This window comes from Pan troglodytes, chromosome 19, assembly GCF_028858775.2.
Source record: "Pan troglodytes isolate AG18354 chromosome 19, NHGRI_mPanTro3-v2.0_pri, whole genome shotgun sequence".
Classification (NCBI taxonomy): Eukaryota; Metazoa; Chordata; class Mammalia; order Primates; family Hominidae; genus Pan; species Pan troglodytes.
Window position 1 is genome coordinate 87,602,663 of NC_072417.2, and position 14,059 is coordinate 87,616,721.

At 50.7% G+C, this 14,059-nt stretch overlaps 1 protein-coding gene across 1 annotated transcript; it reads right to left on the bottom strand.

Moving 5' to 3' along the window:
- Positions 1-499: 499 nt before the first annotated feature.
- CD300E (CD300e molecule) lies at positions 500-13,857 on the bottom strand. The gene is made up of 4 exons (XM_511662.9): positions 13,611-13,857; positions 7,136-7,483; positions 3,942-4,050; positions 500-2,790 (listed from the first exon to the last, which is right to left on the bottom strand). The coding sequence occupies exons 1-4, from the start codon at positions 13,771-13,773 to the stop codon at positions 2,691-2,693; spliced, it is 720 nt and encodes a 239-aa protein (XP_511662.3). The 5' UTR covers positions 13,774-13,857; the 3' UTR covers positions 500-2,690.
- Between the last annotated feature and the right edge of the window lie 202 nt (positions 13,858-14,059).

The window sequence follows — 14,059 nt, forward strand, 5'->3', positions numbered from 1 at the left end:
AAGGAGTGTCAAGAAATTTGCAGCCATGTTTTTAAACTGCCTTGTGGAAGAATCATAATTTAGCGCCTTCATGTCCCATATAAGAATAGCGGGACGTGAAGGGGTGAAGCCACCTGGTCCCCAGTCACAAGGCCAGAGAGCAGAGTTGATTCTGCCTCTGAATGGCAGCCTGGAGCTGGCCCACACAGCATCCCTGCAGGCCCATCTGTGCACTTTAGAAGGTCACTTCCCAAGCCTGCTGGGGGCACCATATGGTCCCAAGAATAAAAATGAGGCCCTGAAACACCTATCCTTTACTCAGAGGTCACAGTCCAGCAGCCATTACTTGCACAGACATGTCTTGTTTGGGTTCAGTGGGTGAATGGTTAAACAAATTATTGTACACCCACGCAATGAAATCCTGCTGAGCAATAGGAAGGAATCAGCTATTGGTTGTGGTAAGTGCAACCACTTGTACGGATCTCAAGGCTCAGTGAATTAAAAAGTCAATCTCAAAATATTACATACTGCATAATTTCATTTGTCCTCAAAAGGACAACACTGTAGAGATGGAGAACAGATTAGTGGTTTCCAGGGGACAGGAATGGGATAGGGGTGCAAATACAAGGGACAGCATGAGGGAGATCCTTGTGATGATGGATTGGTTCTGTATTTTGACTGGGGTGGTAGTTATCTGGATCTGTAAAATTGCATGGAACTCTACACAAACACATCCATAAACCAATGTATGTTAAAAACGGTGAAAACTGAACAAAGTCTGCAGTCTAGCTAACAGTATTGTAACAATGCCGGTTTCCTGGTTTGGGTCTTGTCCTACAGTTATATAATACATCACCATTGAAGGACACTAGATGAAGGATTCACAGGACTCTATGTCATATTTGCAATGTTAAGCCTATAATCATTTCAAAATAAAAGTTTCAAAAATTAAAACCTCCAGGGGCTCCCTATGGCCTCCAGAACACAATTCAAACTTCTTGGTCTGCCATGAAGCCCTTTCAGACTGAGGCTCCAGCCCCATATCTCACTCCTCCCTCACATGCACTCTGCACACATGGTAAGGGTAACGTAGCTCCTGAAGGTCCTGGTATCCACCATGCTCTATGACTCTTCCCTACCATTGTCTGGGACAATCATCCCCCAGCTTATCCTTCTCATAAAATGAATCATAAGCTCCTTTCTTGCTCATCATCATATTTCCTGGGTTAATATAATTAATAGGGGCCTTGTTAGATTGAATTTCTCTTTCAGCATGAGTCCTGGGCCAGCCCCATCTTTCCCCGAGTCACCATGCATGATGGAGCTGGGAGCCCCACCAGAGCTCGAGTTCAGAGCACGGCAGCTCTGCCTGAGCACTCGGCACTCAGAGGGTCACTCCATGTGCTCTGGACACTGGCATCACTAGCTCAGGATGAGCTCAGGCCTGGGGGCAGAGGGAGAGCACTGGTCCAGATGTAGGTAGCAAGTGGAGATGGTGATGCTTGCTTGTGGCAGACTGTGGGAGTCCTCCCCACAAACTTTAGGGAAACAGAGTAATTGACAAACATTCAGAAAACCAACTGAGCTCATTCCTGAGCCAGGGGTCACCAGTAGTGGTGATGGCACTGTGCACTTCAAGTGTGGACAAGTATCCTTCACCTCTGTGCCCTCCATCCTGTCTTTGAAAAACGATGTCTGCTCCGCCTGTGGAAAAGGTTAATTGCTATCAGGTGGTCTCAACCAGACTTCTAAAGTGGACAGAACTGACTCTGTTGACCTTGTGCATTGGACACCTCCAGGTGGGGGAATTCCAGGAGTGATATCAGAGGCACCCACCAGCTCCTTCTCCCTTTACTGTTTCAACTCGCCCCAGAACTTTAACCTGGAGCAGCTCATCCATGGGCCACCTAGGCAGAGATGTTCTGAGCCCAGCCACACACTGCCTGGTTACAGGGAGAGAAGGGGCCTTAAAGCCAGGGAGACCCAAGGGGCGTCAGAAGACGAGAGGAGCCCTGAGCATGTGGGACACTGGGCAACTGCATGAGCAAGCTCTGCCGGGACCAAGCTCCCTTGGGGTTGTCCCAGAGAAGGGATGGAGCTCTGTGAGCCTAAAGGCTGGGGCTGTGAGGGGTGTGTCCTCAGGGAGCCTCCTGTCTGCAGGAAGGAGGTAGTTATTGCCCTGGGGGAAACTGGCCTGAGAAGCATTTGTACCAAGAAGAATGAAGGGCCAGGCTCCTCCAGAAAATTTTTTCCCTCCCTTCCTCCGTCCTTCTCTCTCTCTCTCTCTCTCTCTCTCTCTCTCTCTCTCTCTCTCTGAGACAGGGTCTCTCTATGTTGCCCAGGCTGGCCTGGAACTCTTAGCTTCAACCGATCCTCCCGCCTCAGCCTCCTGAGCTGGGATTATAGGCACTCGCTATGGTGCCCGGCCAACTTCCAGGGAATTCTTGCCCTTGGGAAGTGGGCATGAGGGCAGGGAGGCAGGGGACTGGGGAGGAGAAAGGAGGACCCCCAAGCTGCACAATGAGGACTCCAGAGGAGTGTCCTCTAAGAGCCAGGACCCTCCTTTGAGGCACAGGAACAATAAATCCCTCCAGAGTCCACAGGTCTCTCGCATCCAGTCTGAAAGGTTGACTCCCTGCACGGGGCACTCCTGGGGATGGGGCTCTGCAGGGCTTCGGGTCAGCCTGGCTGTATCTTCCGGCAGGAGCCCACTAAGGCCTGTTCACCCAGAAGACAGCACCCAGCATGCTCAGGAGCAGGGGCAGCTTCAGAAGGACCACGAGCAGGAAGTGAGGGCTGCTGAGCCGGAACCTGTGGGGGACACGGTGAAAATGAGTCACTTCCCCGGGAGAACCCCCAGGACCCTTCTCTCCCCACCTCTCCCCATGCTCTGACTCTGGAGCCCAAATAACCCAGGAGCAGCCAGGGAAAGGACCTATGCCAGGGCAGCCCCTTCTGTGGCCCCCATCCCTCCTTCTCCCTCCATCAAGGACTGCCCGGGGGGTCTCATCAAGGAGAGGTGATGGAGTGAAGACAGAAGAGGGACCCACTTCCAGGAGTGCACTCCACAGCACCCTCTCTGTCCCTGTCCCACTCACAGCCTCCACTTTATCAACTGACTTCTTAAAACCAGTCCCCACTCTCGCTTTTTTTACTTTCTGAGACAGAGTCTCACTCTGTCACCCAGGCTGGAGTGCAGTGGTGCAATCATGGCTCACTGCAGCCTTGACTTCCTGGGCTCAAGTGATTCTCCCACCTCAGCCTCCTGAGTAGCTGGGACTACAGGTGCACCACCACACCTGGCTAATTTTGTATTTTGTAGTAGAGACGGGGTTTCACCATGTTGCCCAGGCTGGTCTCAATCTCCTGGACTCAAGTGATCCACCGCCTCGGCCTCCCAAAGTGTTGGGATTGCAGGCGTGAGCCACCGCACCCGGCCACCACTCTCACTGTTCCACTCCAGCTCCTTGTTCCCTCCCCTCAGGGTCTAGCAGCAATACCACAGCCCTTTCTGAGTATCTTTGGGAGAGGAGAGAGAACTGATTCAAACCCCAGCCTGGAGCTGGCCCATCTCCCCACAGACCCCACAGACAGCTCCTGGTGGCAAAATCCCCAGCTGAGCAAAGACCTTTGAAAAGGGCCACAGAACTGGGACCTCAAGTCCGGAGCTGGATGGGGAAGGAGACAGGAAGGAGTGGGGAAGGGAGGAGGGGCTGCACGTCCACCTGAACTCAACCTTCGACCTGAGTCCCAGTAGCTGCCCCATAGGGAAAGGCGTTCACAGCACAAGTGATGTTTCCCACTCAGCATCCACATGCAGCCTCAGAGAGTATGAGAATCAGGACCAGAGATGGAGAGAAACAGCAGACAGTGACGATCTCAGGTCACGGTGCGCCACCCCCACCCCCCAGCTTCCACCCCAGGGTTGCTCCCTCCATGGCCTCCAGGCCCTGGGTGCTTACCCTGAATTTTGGGTCAACACCTCCCCCGTGCTGAGGTTTCGCCCAGGGTTCACCACCAGGAAGATGGGAGGTGTGGCCGGATGTGTGGTCCTCCTTGGGGTTGTAATTGCTGTTGGAGATGAAAATGATGCATCAGGCCATGCCTGGGCTCCCAGCCATGCACAGAGCACCCGTATGGATGTCACACAGAATCACCCACTCACAGAAGAGGCTGGAAAGATCTTCTGAAGCCAGATCCAGGGCACCTCCTGGGTGAAACCCCTCAGGGACAAAAAGAGCCCTTACCAGAACCAGCCATGAGAGTCCCCTCCAATAAGTGCCAGGTCTTTCTCTGCATCTCAGAGAAAGACTCTTACCACTCTGCCCACTCTGCCCTCATCCCACTCTGCCTGGGGTGAGGGCAGGGGTCTCTCTGGGCTTCCGCAGCCAGATGTGGAGTTCCAGGAGGACGAGGGGAAGGAGGAGTCTAAAGGAAGATGGCTCAGCCTGTGGCCCAAGGGGCCTCGTAGAGACCATGAGAGGGGGCTCTGAGCACCCTTCATGTGGACACTCTTTTTTTTTTTTTTTTTTTTGAGATGGAGTTTCACTCTTGTTGCCCAGGTTGGTGGGAGTGCAATGGCACGATCTCAGCTCACCACAACCTCCACCTCCCGGGTTCAAGCGATTCTCCTGCCTCAGCCACCCAAGTAGCTGGGATTACAGGCATATGCCACCACGTTTAGCTAATTTTGTATTTTTAGTTGAGATGGGGTTTCTCCATGTTGATCAGGCTGGTCTCGAACTCCTGACCTCAGGTGATCTGCCCTCCTTGGCCTCCCAAAGTGCTGGGATTACAGGCGTGAGCCACCACGCCCGGCCCATGTGGAAAGGCCACTGTAGGCCACCCCTAGGGAGGGGATAGGTTGACACTCGGCTCCTCCTAAGGACTTCAGGTGACCACCAGACTATTGACATAGTCTACTCCCTCATTGCCACTGGACTCCCAGCTCATGATCTCCCTAAAGCAGTTGTCCTGGAGGCTCAGCCCTTCACCGGTGCCCGACACAGGCTCAGTGTGATCCGATAAGCCGCGTTCAACCTCTCTGTTGCTGGAGATTCGTTGATGGACGTGGCATGAGCCCCACCCCGTTGGAGGGGCAGAGACACATAAACAGACGGACTCACTTCCGCTGGAAGCAGCCCTGGGAAGGAGCCCCAGCAGGTGCAATGGGAGCACAGGGGAGGAGCCTGATCCACCCCCAGGCCAGCAGGGAGGGAAACATGGGCGGCACCTAGCAGAGGCAAATGCCGGACCATGGGATGCTTTTGGGAAGTGAGAGACATGATAGAGTGTGAGTCTGAGGACAGGAGATGGTGTGGATAGCTAAGGGGCAGGGGGCAGGGGAATTTGGTTCAAGAGGGATGGGGAGGCAGAAAACCACAGGACAAGGAGCCAGCCCCAGGAGGATCACCCTTGGGCAGGATGGGGAAGCCTGTCCTCAACCCGAAAGGGAAAGGGGAAGAATGAGTGTAGATTGCATGAAAGTTTGCAAGTGGAGAAGGAAAGAAACTGATGTCCTGTGTGTTCTCAGGAAGGTAGATGTATGGGAGAGTAATGTTGGAAACTCTTAACTTCTACTGGCAGCCACAGGCACCATTTTCTCACTTTTTTTCCCCAGCAGCGCTAGAGCAGGTGGATTTTAGACAGGGCGACCAACTTTCCCAGGACTTTTCTAGCCTTAGCACTGAAAATCCCACATTTGGGAAACCCCTTAGTCCTGGGCAAACTGGGATGATTAGTGACCTTTATTTTAGGATTGATCCAGGGATGAGGGTTTTGTCAGGTAGATAAGGAAATGGAATATGGGAGTTATGAGTGCTGCTAAGAGAAGAAAATGTCAGGCTGGGCATGGTGTCTCACTCCTATAGTCCCAGCACCTTGGGAGGCCAAAGCGGGTGGATGACTTGAGGTCAGGAGTTTGAGACCTGTCTGGGCAACGCGGGAAGACGCTGTCTCTACTAAAAAATACAAAATTAGCCAGGTATGGTAGTGCACACCTGAAGTACCAGCTACTCAGGGGGCTGAGGTGGGAGGATCACAAGCCCAGGAGGCGGAGGTTGCAGTAAGCCGAGATCGCTCCACGGCACTCCAGCCTGGGCAACAGAGTGAGACCGTGTCTCAATAAAAGAAAAAAGAAAATGGGATCTATTGCAGGGGCTCAAAGTGGTCTAGGAAGGAAGTGAGGTCAGAACGGGAGTGATGGGGGCAATAAATTGGGGGAAATGGAGGGATCAGAAGACAGAAGGTCACTGTGAGGTTGAGAATAGGGACAATGGCATGAGGATGGGGGAGAGCTGATTGATGAAAAGTTGTCAGAAAATAGAATGTCTGAGTTTAAGACTCTGGGCAGCGACCAGGTCGGGTGATGACAAGCTCTGAGGTGTTTCCATGGGGTGCAATTCTGAAGAGAGTAGAAAATAAAGGACACCAAGGTTGAGAATGTCAAGGAACCCAAGGCAAGATTGCCAAGTTATTCATTAAAACCTGCCAAGATAATGGCAGAGGTTGGAGTGGAGGCACTGGCAGGTCTCCGTTGAATGAGGGGGAGCAGCCTGGAAGCTGATGGTCGGCCTTGTCAAGCACAGGTAGAGGGTGGGCATGGCCATCTGGCACAGCATTTAAAGGAAGCAGGTGGAAAGTCATAGGGCGGAAGTTGTGATGTGGGCAGGAAGAATCGGGACACGGCTCCATGGCCCTCTAGCATAGGGGGAGTAAGAGAAAGAGTAGCTTCCACTCAAGAAGCTACTAAACAGGAAGGTCTTCCCAAGCAAGACATATTTCAAAACAACATGGTAAGGGGATGTTCTGTGAGGAGGCTGCAAATGTACAGGAGTGTTTCTTCTTTGGTACAGGCTTCCCAAAGGGCATGGTGGAAACAGCTTTGGCTCAGCATGAAGGGGCCTCCTCCACGCTGGATAATGGGGTGAGGCCCAGGCCCTATGGGAGTGGCGGCGCCTGAGCTGTGCACCCCCCAGCCCACCCAAGGCTGAAGGATCAGCCGCCTCTCTCCATGCCCATGCCATAGGCTCCTCCCAACACCACTGTGACTGAGGACAAGACAAGACTTGGACGCACACTTCAGTGTGCCGTCCACCCTTGTTCCCTTGTCCAGTCGCACCCCAAACCCTGCTGCCAAAGTGAGGGGAGCTCTTACCTGGGGAAACATACACCCTAACCAGGTCCGAGGGATCGCGTGACCATGAATCCAGGACCCACACTGTCTGAATTTTGCACCAGTAAGATCCAGCATCATCTTCATTGAGGTTCTGCATGGTCACAGTGAAGGCGAGAGCCTCCGGGTGGTCTCTGATGGACACGCGGCCATTCCTCTCCAGCTTCTCTTCTCCCTTGGTCTCCACAATGCTCTCACATGACGTGTCGTACTGTCCTCGGCACCAGTACTTGTTATATCCCTTGTACATGCTCTCATACTGACACCACACTGTCAGAGAGCCCCCCGCAGTGCCAGTCACAGAGCCGGGGCCCGTCAGAGACAAACAGCCTGGAAAACACAAGCCCGAGTCCCAAGTCTCCATCCAGATGGCCCCATCAGCAGCCGTCTGTCTGAAGCTTAAGGGGAAGGTTGCCAGGGAGACCTGGGTGTTTCCTGGGAGGGGAACCTGGAGGAATACTTGAGCTTAGGACCTAAGCCAAAGAGTCCCTGTGAGAGCAGAAACCTGTCCCCTGTGAGAGCAGGGACACCAAGTCACAGCACAGGGGCCCCAGCACCTGGAGACCAAAGCTGGAGGCAGGAGCAGAGAGGAGCTGGTCATCCCACCTTGTCCTGGGCCCTGCAGCCTCTGCCAGGCATGAGATTTGGTCATATACAAGATCACTTCCCTTTGGAGTGAGACCCATATATTCTGGGGTCTTCTGAATCTCAGGCTTATTCTTTAAAAGCACAACTTGCGGTTTCCTCCACTTTCAGAGTGTTCTTGTGGGAGGAAAAATACTCTCCGGCTCTGATCTTAACCACTGTCCAGAAAGAATCAACATGGCACTGGGAAGAGGGGTTGTCCCCAAAGGAAGCCCTGATAAGCTTCTTTACCTGAATTTGGGACACAAGATGACCCCCCCGACAATAGTCCCCAGGTCTTGGGAGTCAGAGGTCACCATGCATTCAGAGGAAAGAGGGAAGCTGCTCTCTGTAACCAAGTGAGGTGATTTGGGTCCTGGGGGGAAAGTGGGGTTTAGAATCTGGGAGGCAAAGTGTGAGAAGTTGATACGGAAGCAAAGAGAAGGGACAAGAAAGGCTGTAGGTAGGCAGAAGTTCAGGCATTATGGGATGTGATGCTCAGCAGAGCCCCCCAATATCTTAAGCAAGTGCTGAAAAACTGACAAGAGGCTCTGTTTGAACTTGAGGGTATGTGCATGTGCACGTGTGTGTGGGTGTGAGAGAGAGGGAGAGAAAGAGAAACAGTGATGAGGCTGAGCTTTGCACCCCCTCAGAGTAACCTGAGTTCACAATAAGAGGATGAATACGCGCAGGGGCCACGGAAGCTTAAGCCGTTAGAATGAGCAGAAATTGTGAAAGAGCCCCTGGCATCTGTGGGTCCTATGACTATCTGGGCTCCTGAGCTAACTACATCTAGATCTGAGGTGATTGAGGATGGAGGAGCCCCTGACTTCTGGCTTTCATTCATTTCCCTCCCCTCGTCCCACCATCTGCCTTTCCTCCCCACTCTGTCCGCAGCTGGCTCTGTCTGTCATATGCCTTGGCAGATGTGTGAGCTGCCACCACGCACACCTTCCTCACCCCACCAACCATGCTTGGCCTGAGACAATCTCACTGTCACTATCTCTTCCCACCCTCCTGGTCCCTTCCACACTCAGTAGCACCTGTCACCCCCACCCTGACCCCTTCCCAGCCCCTACCCCAAACCCTGCTCCAAACCTGTGTTTTCCCGCTCTGTGCTCCCTTGACCACAGCAAAGTGGCTCCTGACCCTGCACCTTCTGAGCACTCCCCATTTCTCTGCTGTCCTAATTCTCGTAAGAACCTTCCTCGCTCTGGATGCTGTGCCCTCAGGAATCTTCCCATTCCCAAATCCCTGCTCCCCACCTACGTTCTCCCCCAAGAACCTGTTGCCCCGCAGCTGCACACCCCTCCTGAGATTTGAGAGCCGGTCCTCACCTCCTCCCTTCCACCTGCCCCCAGCTCCCTCCTGGAGGTGGCACATCCCAGCAGCACCTCCTTCTAGGTTCTGGACAGAGCTCAGGACTGCATTTCCCACAATGGGAGCTTGGCAGTGTACAAAGGGCTTGTCACAGCCAAGAGTCTGGTGATGGAGCCGGGGCCTGCTTGTGCTGCTTCCTAAAGGGATCCTTCCTGGAGAGCTTGGGGTTGTTCTTCTTCTGCCAGGATCAGAGCCAGTGCCTTCAGAGCTGAATGTATCCTAGAATTCCTGCCACTCCAATCAAGAAGATGCCAGCAGCAGATAGGAAGTCAGACTCAAGAGAGCTTTCCAGGCTCCTTCCAGCCCAGAAAGTCTTTAATTCCTCAATTGCATAAGAGCTGGCCTGGCCTTCTGCCTCTGGCCTCTGGTTCTCCTCTGGAATCTGTCCTCCACTCTCCTGATTACAACCTCGGCTCCTTCAGCCCTGCTAGGAAGCAAATGTTTCGCTCTTCCTCTCAATCACACACACACACACACACACACACACACACACACACACACACACACAATGGGGAGAGCACAGCTGAGGGAGGAAACCATGGGACCATTTTGTCCCTTCCAGGGCCCAGAGCCACTTACTTTTAGCTCCCTCTGGACTGAGCTGTTTCCTTCCCCAGGTCTCTATTGGGTAAACCTCCAGGTTTGGGGGGTCTTTCTGGTTCACAAACTTTACAACTTTTCAAGCCATTCTAAGCCAAGCAAACATCAGTCCCTTTGAAGAGGCAGAATCTCATCCTGAAAAGCCTAAAAGTGCTATTGGGAACCCCAAACCCAGCAAATCTGGAAGGTCACCCTAGAAAAGAAAGGGCCTTCTGCATTCATGATGGCTATTCTCTCCAGTAGGCAACCTTCTCATTGAAATGAAACCAATTCAAATTAATCTTCTGAAAAGACAGAAGATGGTTCTTAAAATGTGGAAATCACAGCTGGGCGCGGTGGCCCATGCCTGTAATCCCAGCACTTTGGGAGGCCGAGGCAGGCAGATCACAAGGTCAAGAGATCGAGACCTTCCTGGCCAACATGGTGAATTCCCATCTCTACTAAAAATACAAAAATTGGCCGGGTGTGGTGCCTCAAGCCTGTAATCCCAGCACTTTGGGAGGCCGAGGCGGGTGGATCACCAGAGGTCAGGAGTTCGAAACCAGCCTGGCTAGCTTGGTGAAACCCCGTCTATATTAAAAATACAAAAATTAGCCAGGCATAGTGGCGGGTGCCTATAATCCCAGCTGCTTGGGAGGCTGAAGGTGAGAATCACTTGGACCTGGGAGGCGGAGGTTGCAGTGAACCTAGATCACGCCATGCACTCTAGGCTGGGCAACAGAGCGAGACTCCATTTAAAAATAATAATCATAATACAAAAATTAGCCGAGCATGGTGGTGTGCACCTGTAGTCCCAGCTACTCAGGAGGCTGAGGCAGGAGAATCACTTGAACCTGGGAGGCAGAGGTTTCAGTGAGCCAAGATCGTCCCATTGCACTCCAGCCTGGCAACAAAGCGAGACTCTGGCCAAAAAAAAAAAAAAAAAGGAAGTCACTTGTAAAGACTTATATTTCAGAGGTAGGGCAGCAGTGTGGATAAGAGTACTATCTAAAGCCCAGTAAGCAAAGCCACCTCCAAAATGGAGGTAAAGCAAGGCAACTTGCAGAGGGGAGAGCCTGGATAGGTGAGCTTAAAGAAAAAGATAAAGGCCAAGGTGAGCGGATCACTGGAGGTGAGACCAGCCTGGCTAACATGGTGAAACCTTGTCTCTACTAAAACTACAAAAATTAGCCAGGTGTGGTGGCATACGCCTGTAACCCCAGCTACTCGGGAGGCCGAGGCACGAGAATTGCTTGAACCTGATTGGCGGAGGTTGCAGTGAGCCGAGATCACCCCACTGCACTCCAGCCTGGGTGACAGAGCCAGACTCCCTCTCAAAAAAAAAAGAAGAAGAAGAAGAGGAAAGAAAAAGATGAGATAAGGGATGTGGCTGATTAAATCACAGACCCTCAGATGTAGAGCATGGCTTATGGTTGCTTAGCCCAATTTTCTACTTAATGTAAAAATATAACAAAAGCAAATTTTCATGCAAAGTATTGGCAGATGACACCAAATTACTGTTGTTTGAAAGAAGAACCAGGATTGGATTGGGAAGGAGTGGGTAGATCTATGCTGTTGATAACATTCTAGTTCATGGATTGGCCAGTGAGCTCACAGATGTTTGTTAAGTTACATATAATTAAAATAAAAGAGGGTCTTGAATGGACCAGTGATGAGAGAGTGTTCTATGACCCATGATCTAATCCTGGGCACCTGAAGTTAAGGAAAAAGAAGGTTATGCTAATTCCAAGATACTTTCCTCTGTCCTGCTAGAGTGTTACCTGAATGCAAGATTAGCAGTTCTCAAGGAAATCCAGCATGTTCCTGGAAATAATTGATGGAATTATATAAATGCATCGGTGCATTTGTTGAAACATGTGCTTGCTGGTTGCTTGAGGTTAATGGGAGCTACTAAATATTGGACAGCAATCAGTTCAGAATGGAAATACCAGATGATGTGGCAGAGAGGTCAGCTATTTTGTGACTATTACTAGGTTAGCCTTATTCTTGACACCTCCATGGCCAATGGAAAGAGCTCTGTGGAGGACACAGATCTGGACTTCATTTCCAGCTTGTCTACTTAGTTCTTACGTCATCGGATCTCCCTTCATCATCTTATTTATAAAGTGGAGTCAATGCTATTTGCCCTGCCTGGGTCACAAAACTGCTCAGAGGGTTAAATTCTATCATCTGTTTGGAAGTGTTTGTAGGTTATAAAAATGTGTAATAAATAGAATTCTAGTTTTGCTCTTTTTAAATTTTTTACTTTTCTTTTTTTGTAGAAATGGGGTCTTGCTATGTTGCCCAGGCTGATCTCAAACTCCTGGGCTGAAGCAATCCTCCTGCTTTGACCTCCCAAAGCACTGGGATTACAGGTGTGAGCCACCTCACTCAACCAATGTTTGCTTATTTTGTATTTGAATTTGCTTCCTTCCTCTTTGTCATTTCCCCTCCCTGCTAGAATTGCCCTTTCCATCTCTCTTTCCCAGTTAAGATTTTCAGAGGGACCTGCGCAGGTCACATTGCGAGTCTGAGGATGGGGAATGAGATAGGGGTGGAAAGAGAGATGGAAAGGGCAAAGAAAAAGGAAGCAAATTCAAATACAAAATGAGCAAACATTGGTTGAGTGCAGTGGCTCATGCCTGTAATCCCAGTGCTTTGGGAGGTCAAGAGAGGAGGATTACTTGAGCCCACGAGTTTGAGTCCATGTCACCTACCTGGTCTTCTTCCTTTAAATCGCTGTCATTTTCACTCACCCTTCTAGAAAGAATCTTGTCATTACATTGGGCAATTTCTATGTTTTGTGAGGGAACTCAACCATAAAATTCATTCTGCAAACATGAAGAATGTCCTCTAACTTTTAGCCTAAATTTATTTCCCCAGAGACAAATGTGTTTTCCTGCATTTTTGTATTTTGAATGTCTATTAATAAGAGTTTCTCTTCTGAAGTCCAATCTTTGCAGGACAGTTTCATTTACTTGTTTACACCACACCTTGTTCCGGGAAGGATTTAAGGTAGATGTTGAGGATGGCATTTTTTTTTTTTTTAGACAGGATCTCAACTCTATCACCCAGGCCAGACTGCAGTGGTGCAATCTCGGCTCACTGCAACCTCCGCCTCCCAAGTTCAAGCAATCCTCCTGCCTCAGCCTCCCTAGTAGCTGGGACTACAGGCGTGCATCACCACGCCCAGCTAATTTTTGTATTTTTAGTAGAGACAGGGTTTCACCATGTTAGCCAGGCTGGTCTCAAACTCCTGACCTCAGGTGATCCACCCACCTTGGCCTCCCAAAGTCCTGGGATTACAGGCGTGAGCCACCACGCCCAGCCCATTAATTATTTCTCACAAACCATTCCAACCCCTTTACACTAAGCTTCGTCAAAACAGAACTATTGTTAATTCTTGAACTCTCCATGGTCTTTAATGTCCTCACACTTGCACATAAGCTATTCCTTTCCCACTCAGCCAACTCATTCATCCTGCAGGATGGACTTCCAATGAAGCCTCAGTGACATCTCCCACCCTTCCAAGAGCAAAGTGAGGGGTTCCTGTTGCATACTCTCATCACCACATGAATGAGTCTCTACAACAGTAATTTCCACATTGTATTGTAGTTAGTTGACTCCCTCAGTTCAGAAGTTACTCTTAATTACAGCACCCAGAACAGTCCTGGCACATATCTGGTGCTCAGTAAGTGTTTGTAGGATCCGTGGATGAATGATTGAATGTATAGAAGGATGCACAGGTGAATGAACGGATGTATCTTTCCCTTTTCTGTGGACACTTCACCTCTGGTTTGAACCCAGGACAGCTCTTCTACCTACTGTCCTGCCCCCTGCAAAACCAAGTCCCCAAAGCCACAGCCCCACTCACCTGAGAGGCAGAGAAGGAGTAGAGCTGGGAGCAGCCACATGTTCCTGTCTCCTTGGCTTCCGTCCTCAGCAAATCTAGGTCCCAGCTGGAATCCAAGTATAGGTAACGGAGCCTGGGTCATCCACTTTCTACTTGTCCAAGTTTCCTTTGTGTTCTCACTCATCTATTTCCTCTTTTGCCTTTTAAAGGTTGCTTCCTAATTTTAAGCCTTACTTAGCAGAAGAGAAAGGGTGGCAAGAGACGTTTCTGAGAATGGACCAAGCACAAACAGGAAAATCTGTTGGCCTTCATTTAATGTGAACGTAGTGTTTGAGTCACCCCCTGAGATTTCATGACTCGGAACTTCATGAAAGTCAGTCCCAGTTTACGAAACCTCTCCAACAGAGGAAACTCTGTTCCCTGCCTCTTTCACTCTTCTTCCTATCTGGGATTACTTCATCGATCTAAGT

Excerpts from the sequence above, each read along its gene's own strand:
- CD300E (XM_511662.9), bottom strand. The coding sequence starts at position 13,773 with ATGAGTGAGAACACAAAGGAAACTTGGACAAGTAGAAAGTGGATGACC. Across the intron at positions 7,484-13,610 it reads ACTCCTTCTCTGCCTCTCAG|GCTGTTTGTCTCTGACGGGC; the intron begins GTGAGTGGGGCT and ends TGTGTTTTCCAG. Across the intron at positions 4,051-7,135 it reads TAGGGTGTATGTTTCCCCAG|CAATTACAACCCCAAGGAGG; the intron begins GTAAGAGCTCCC and ends CATCTCCAACAG.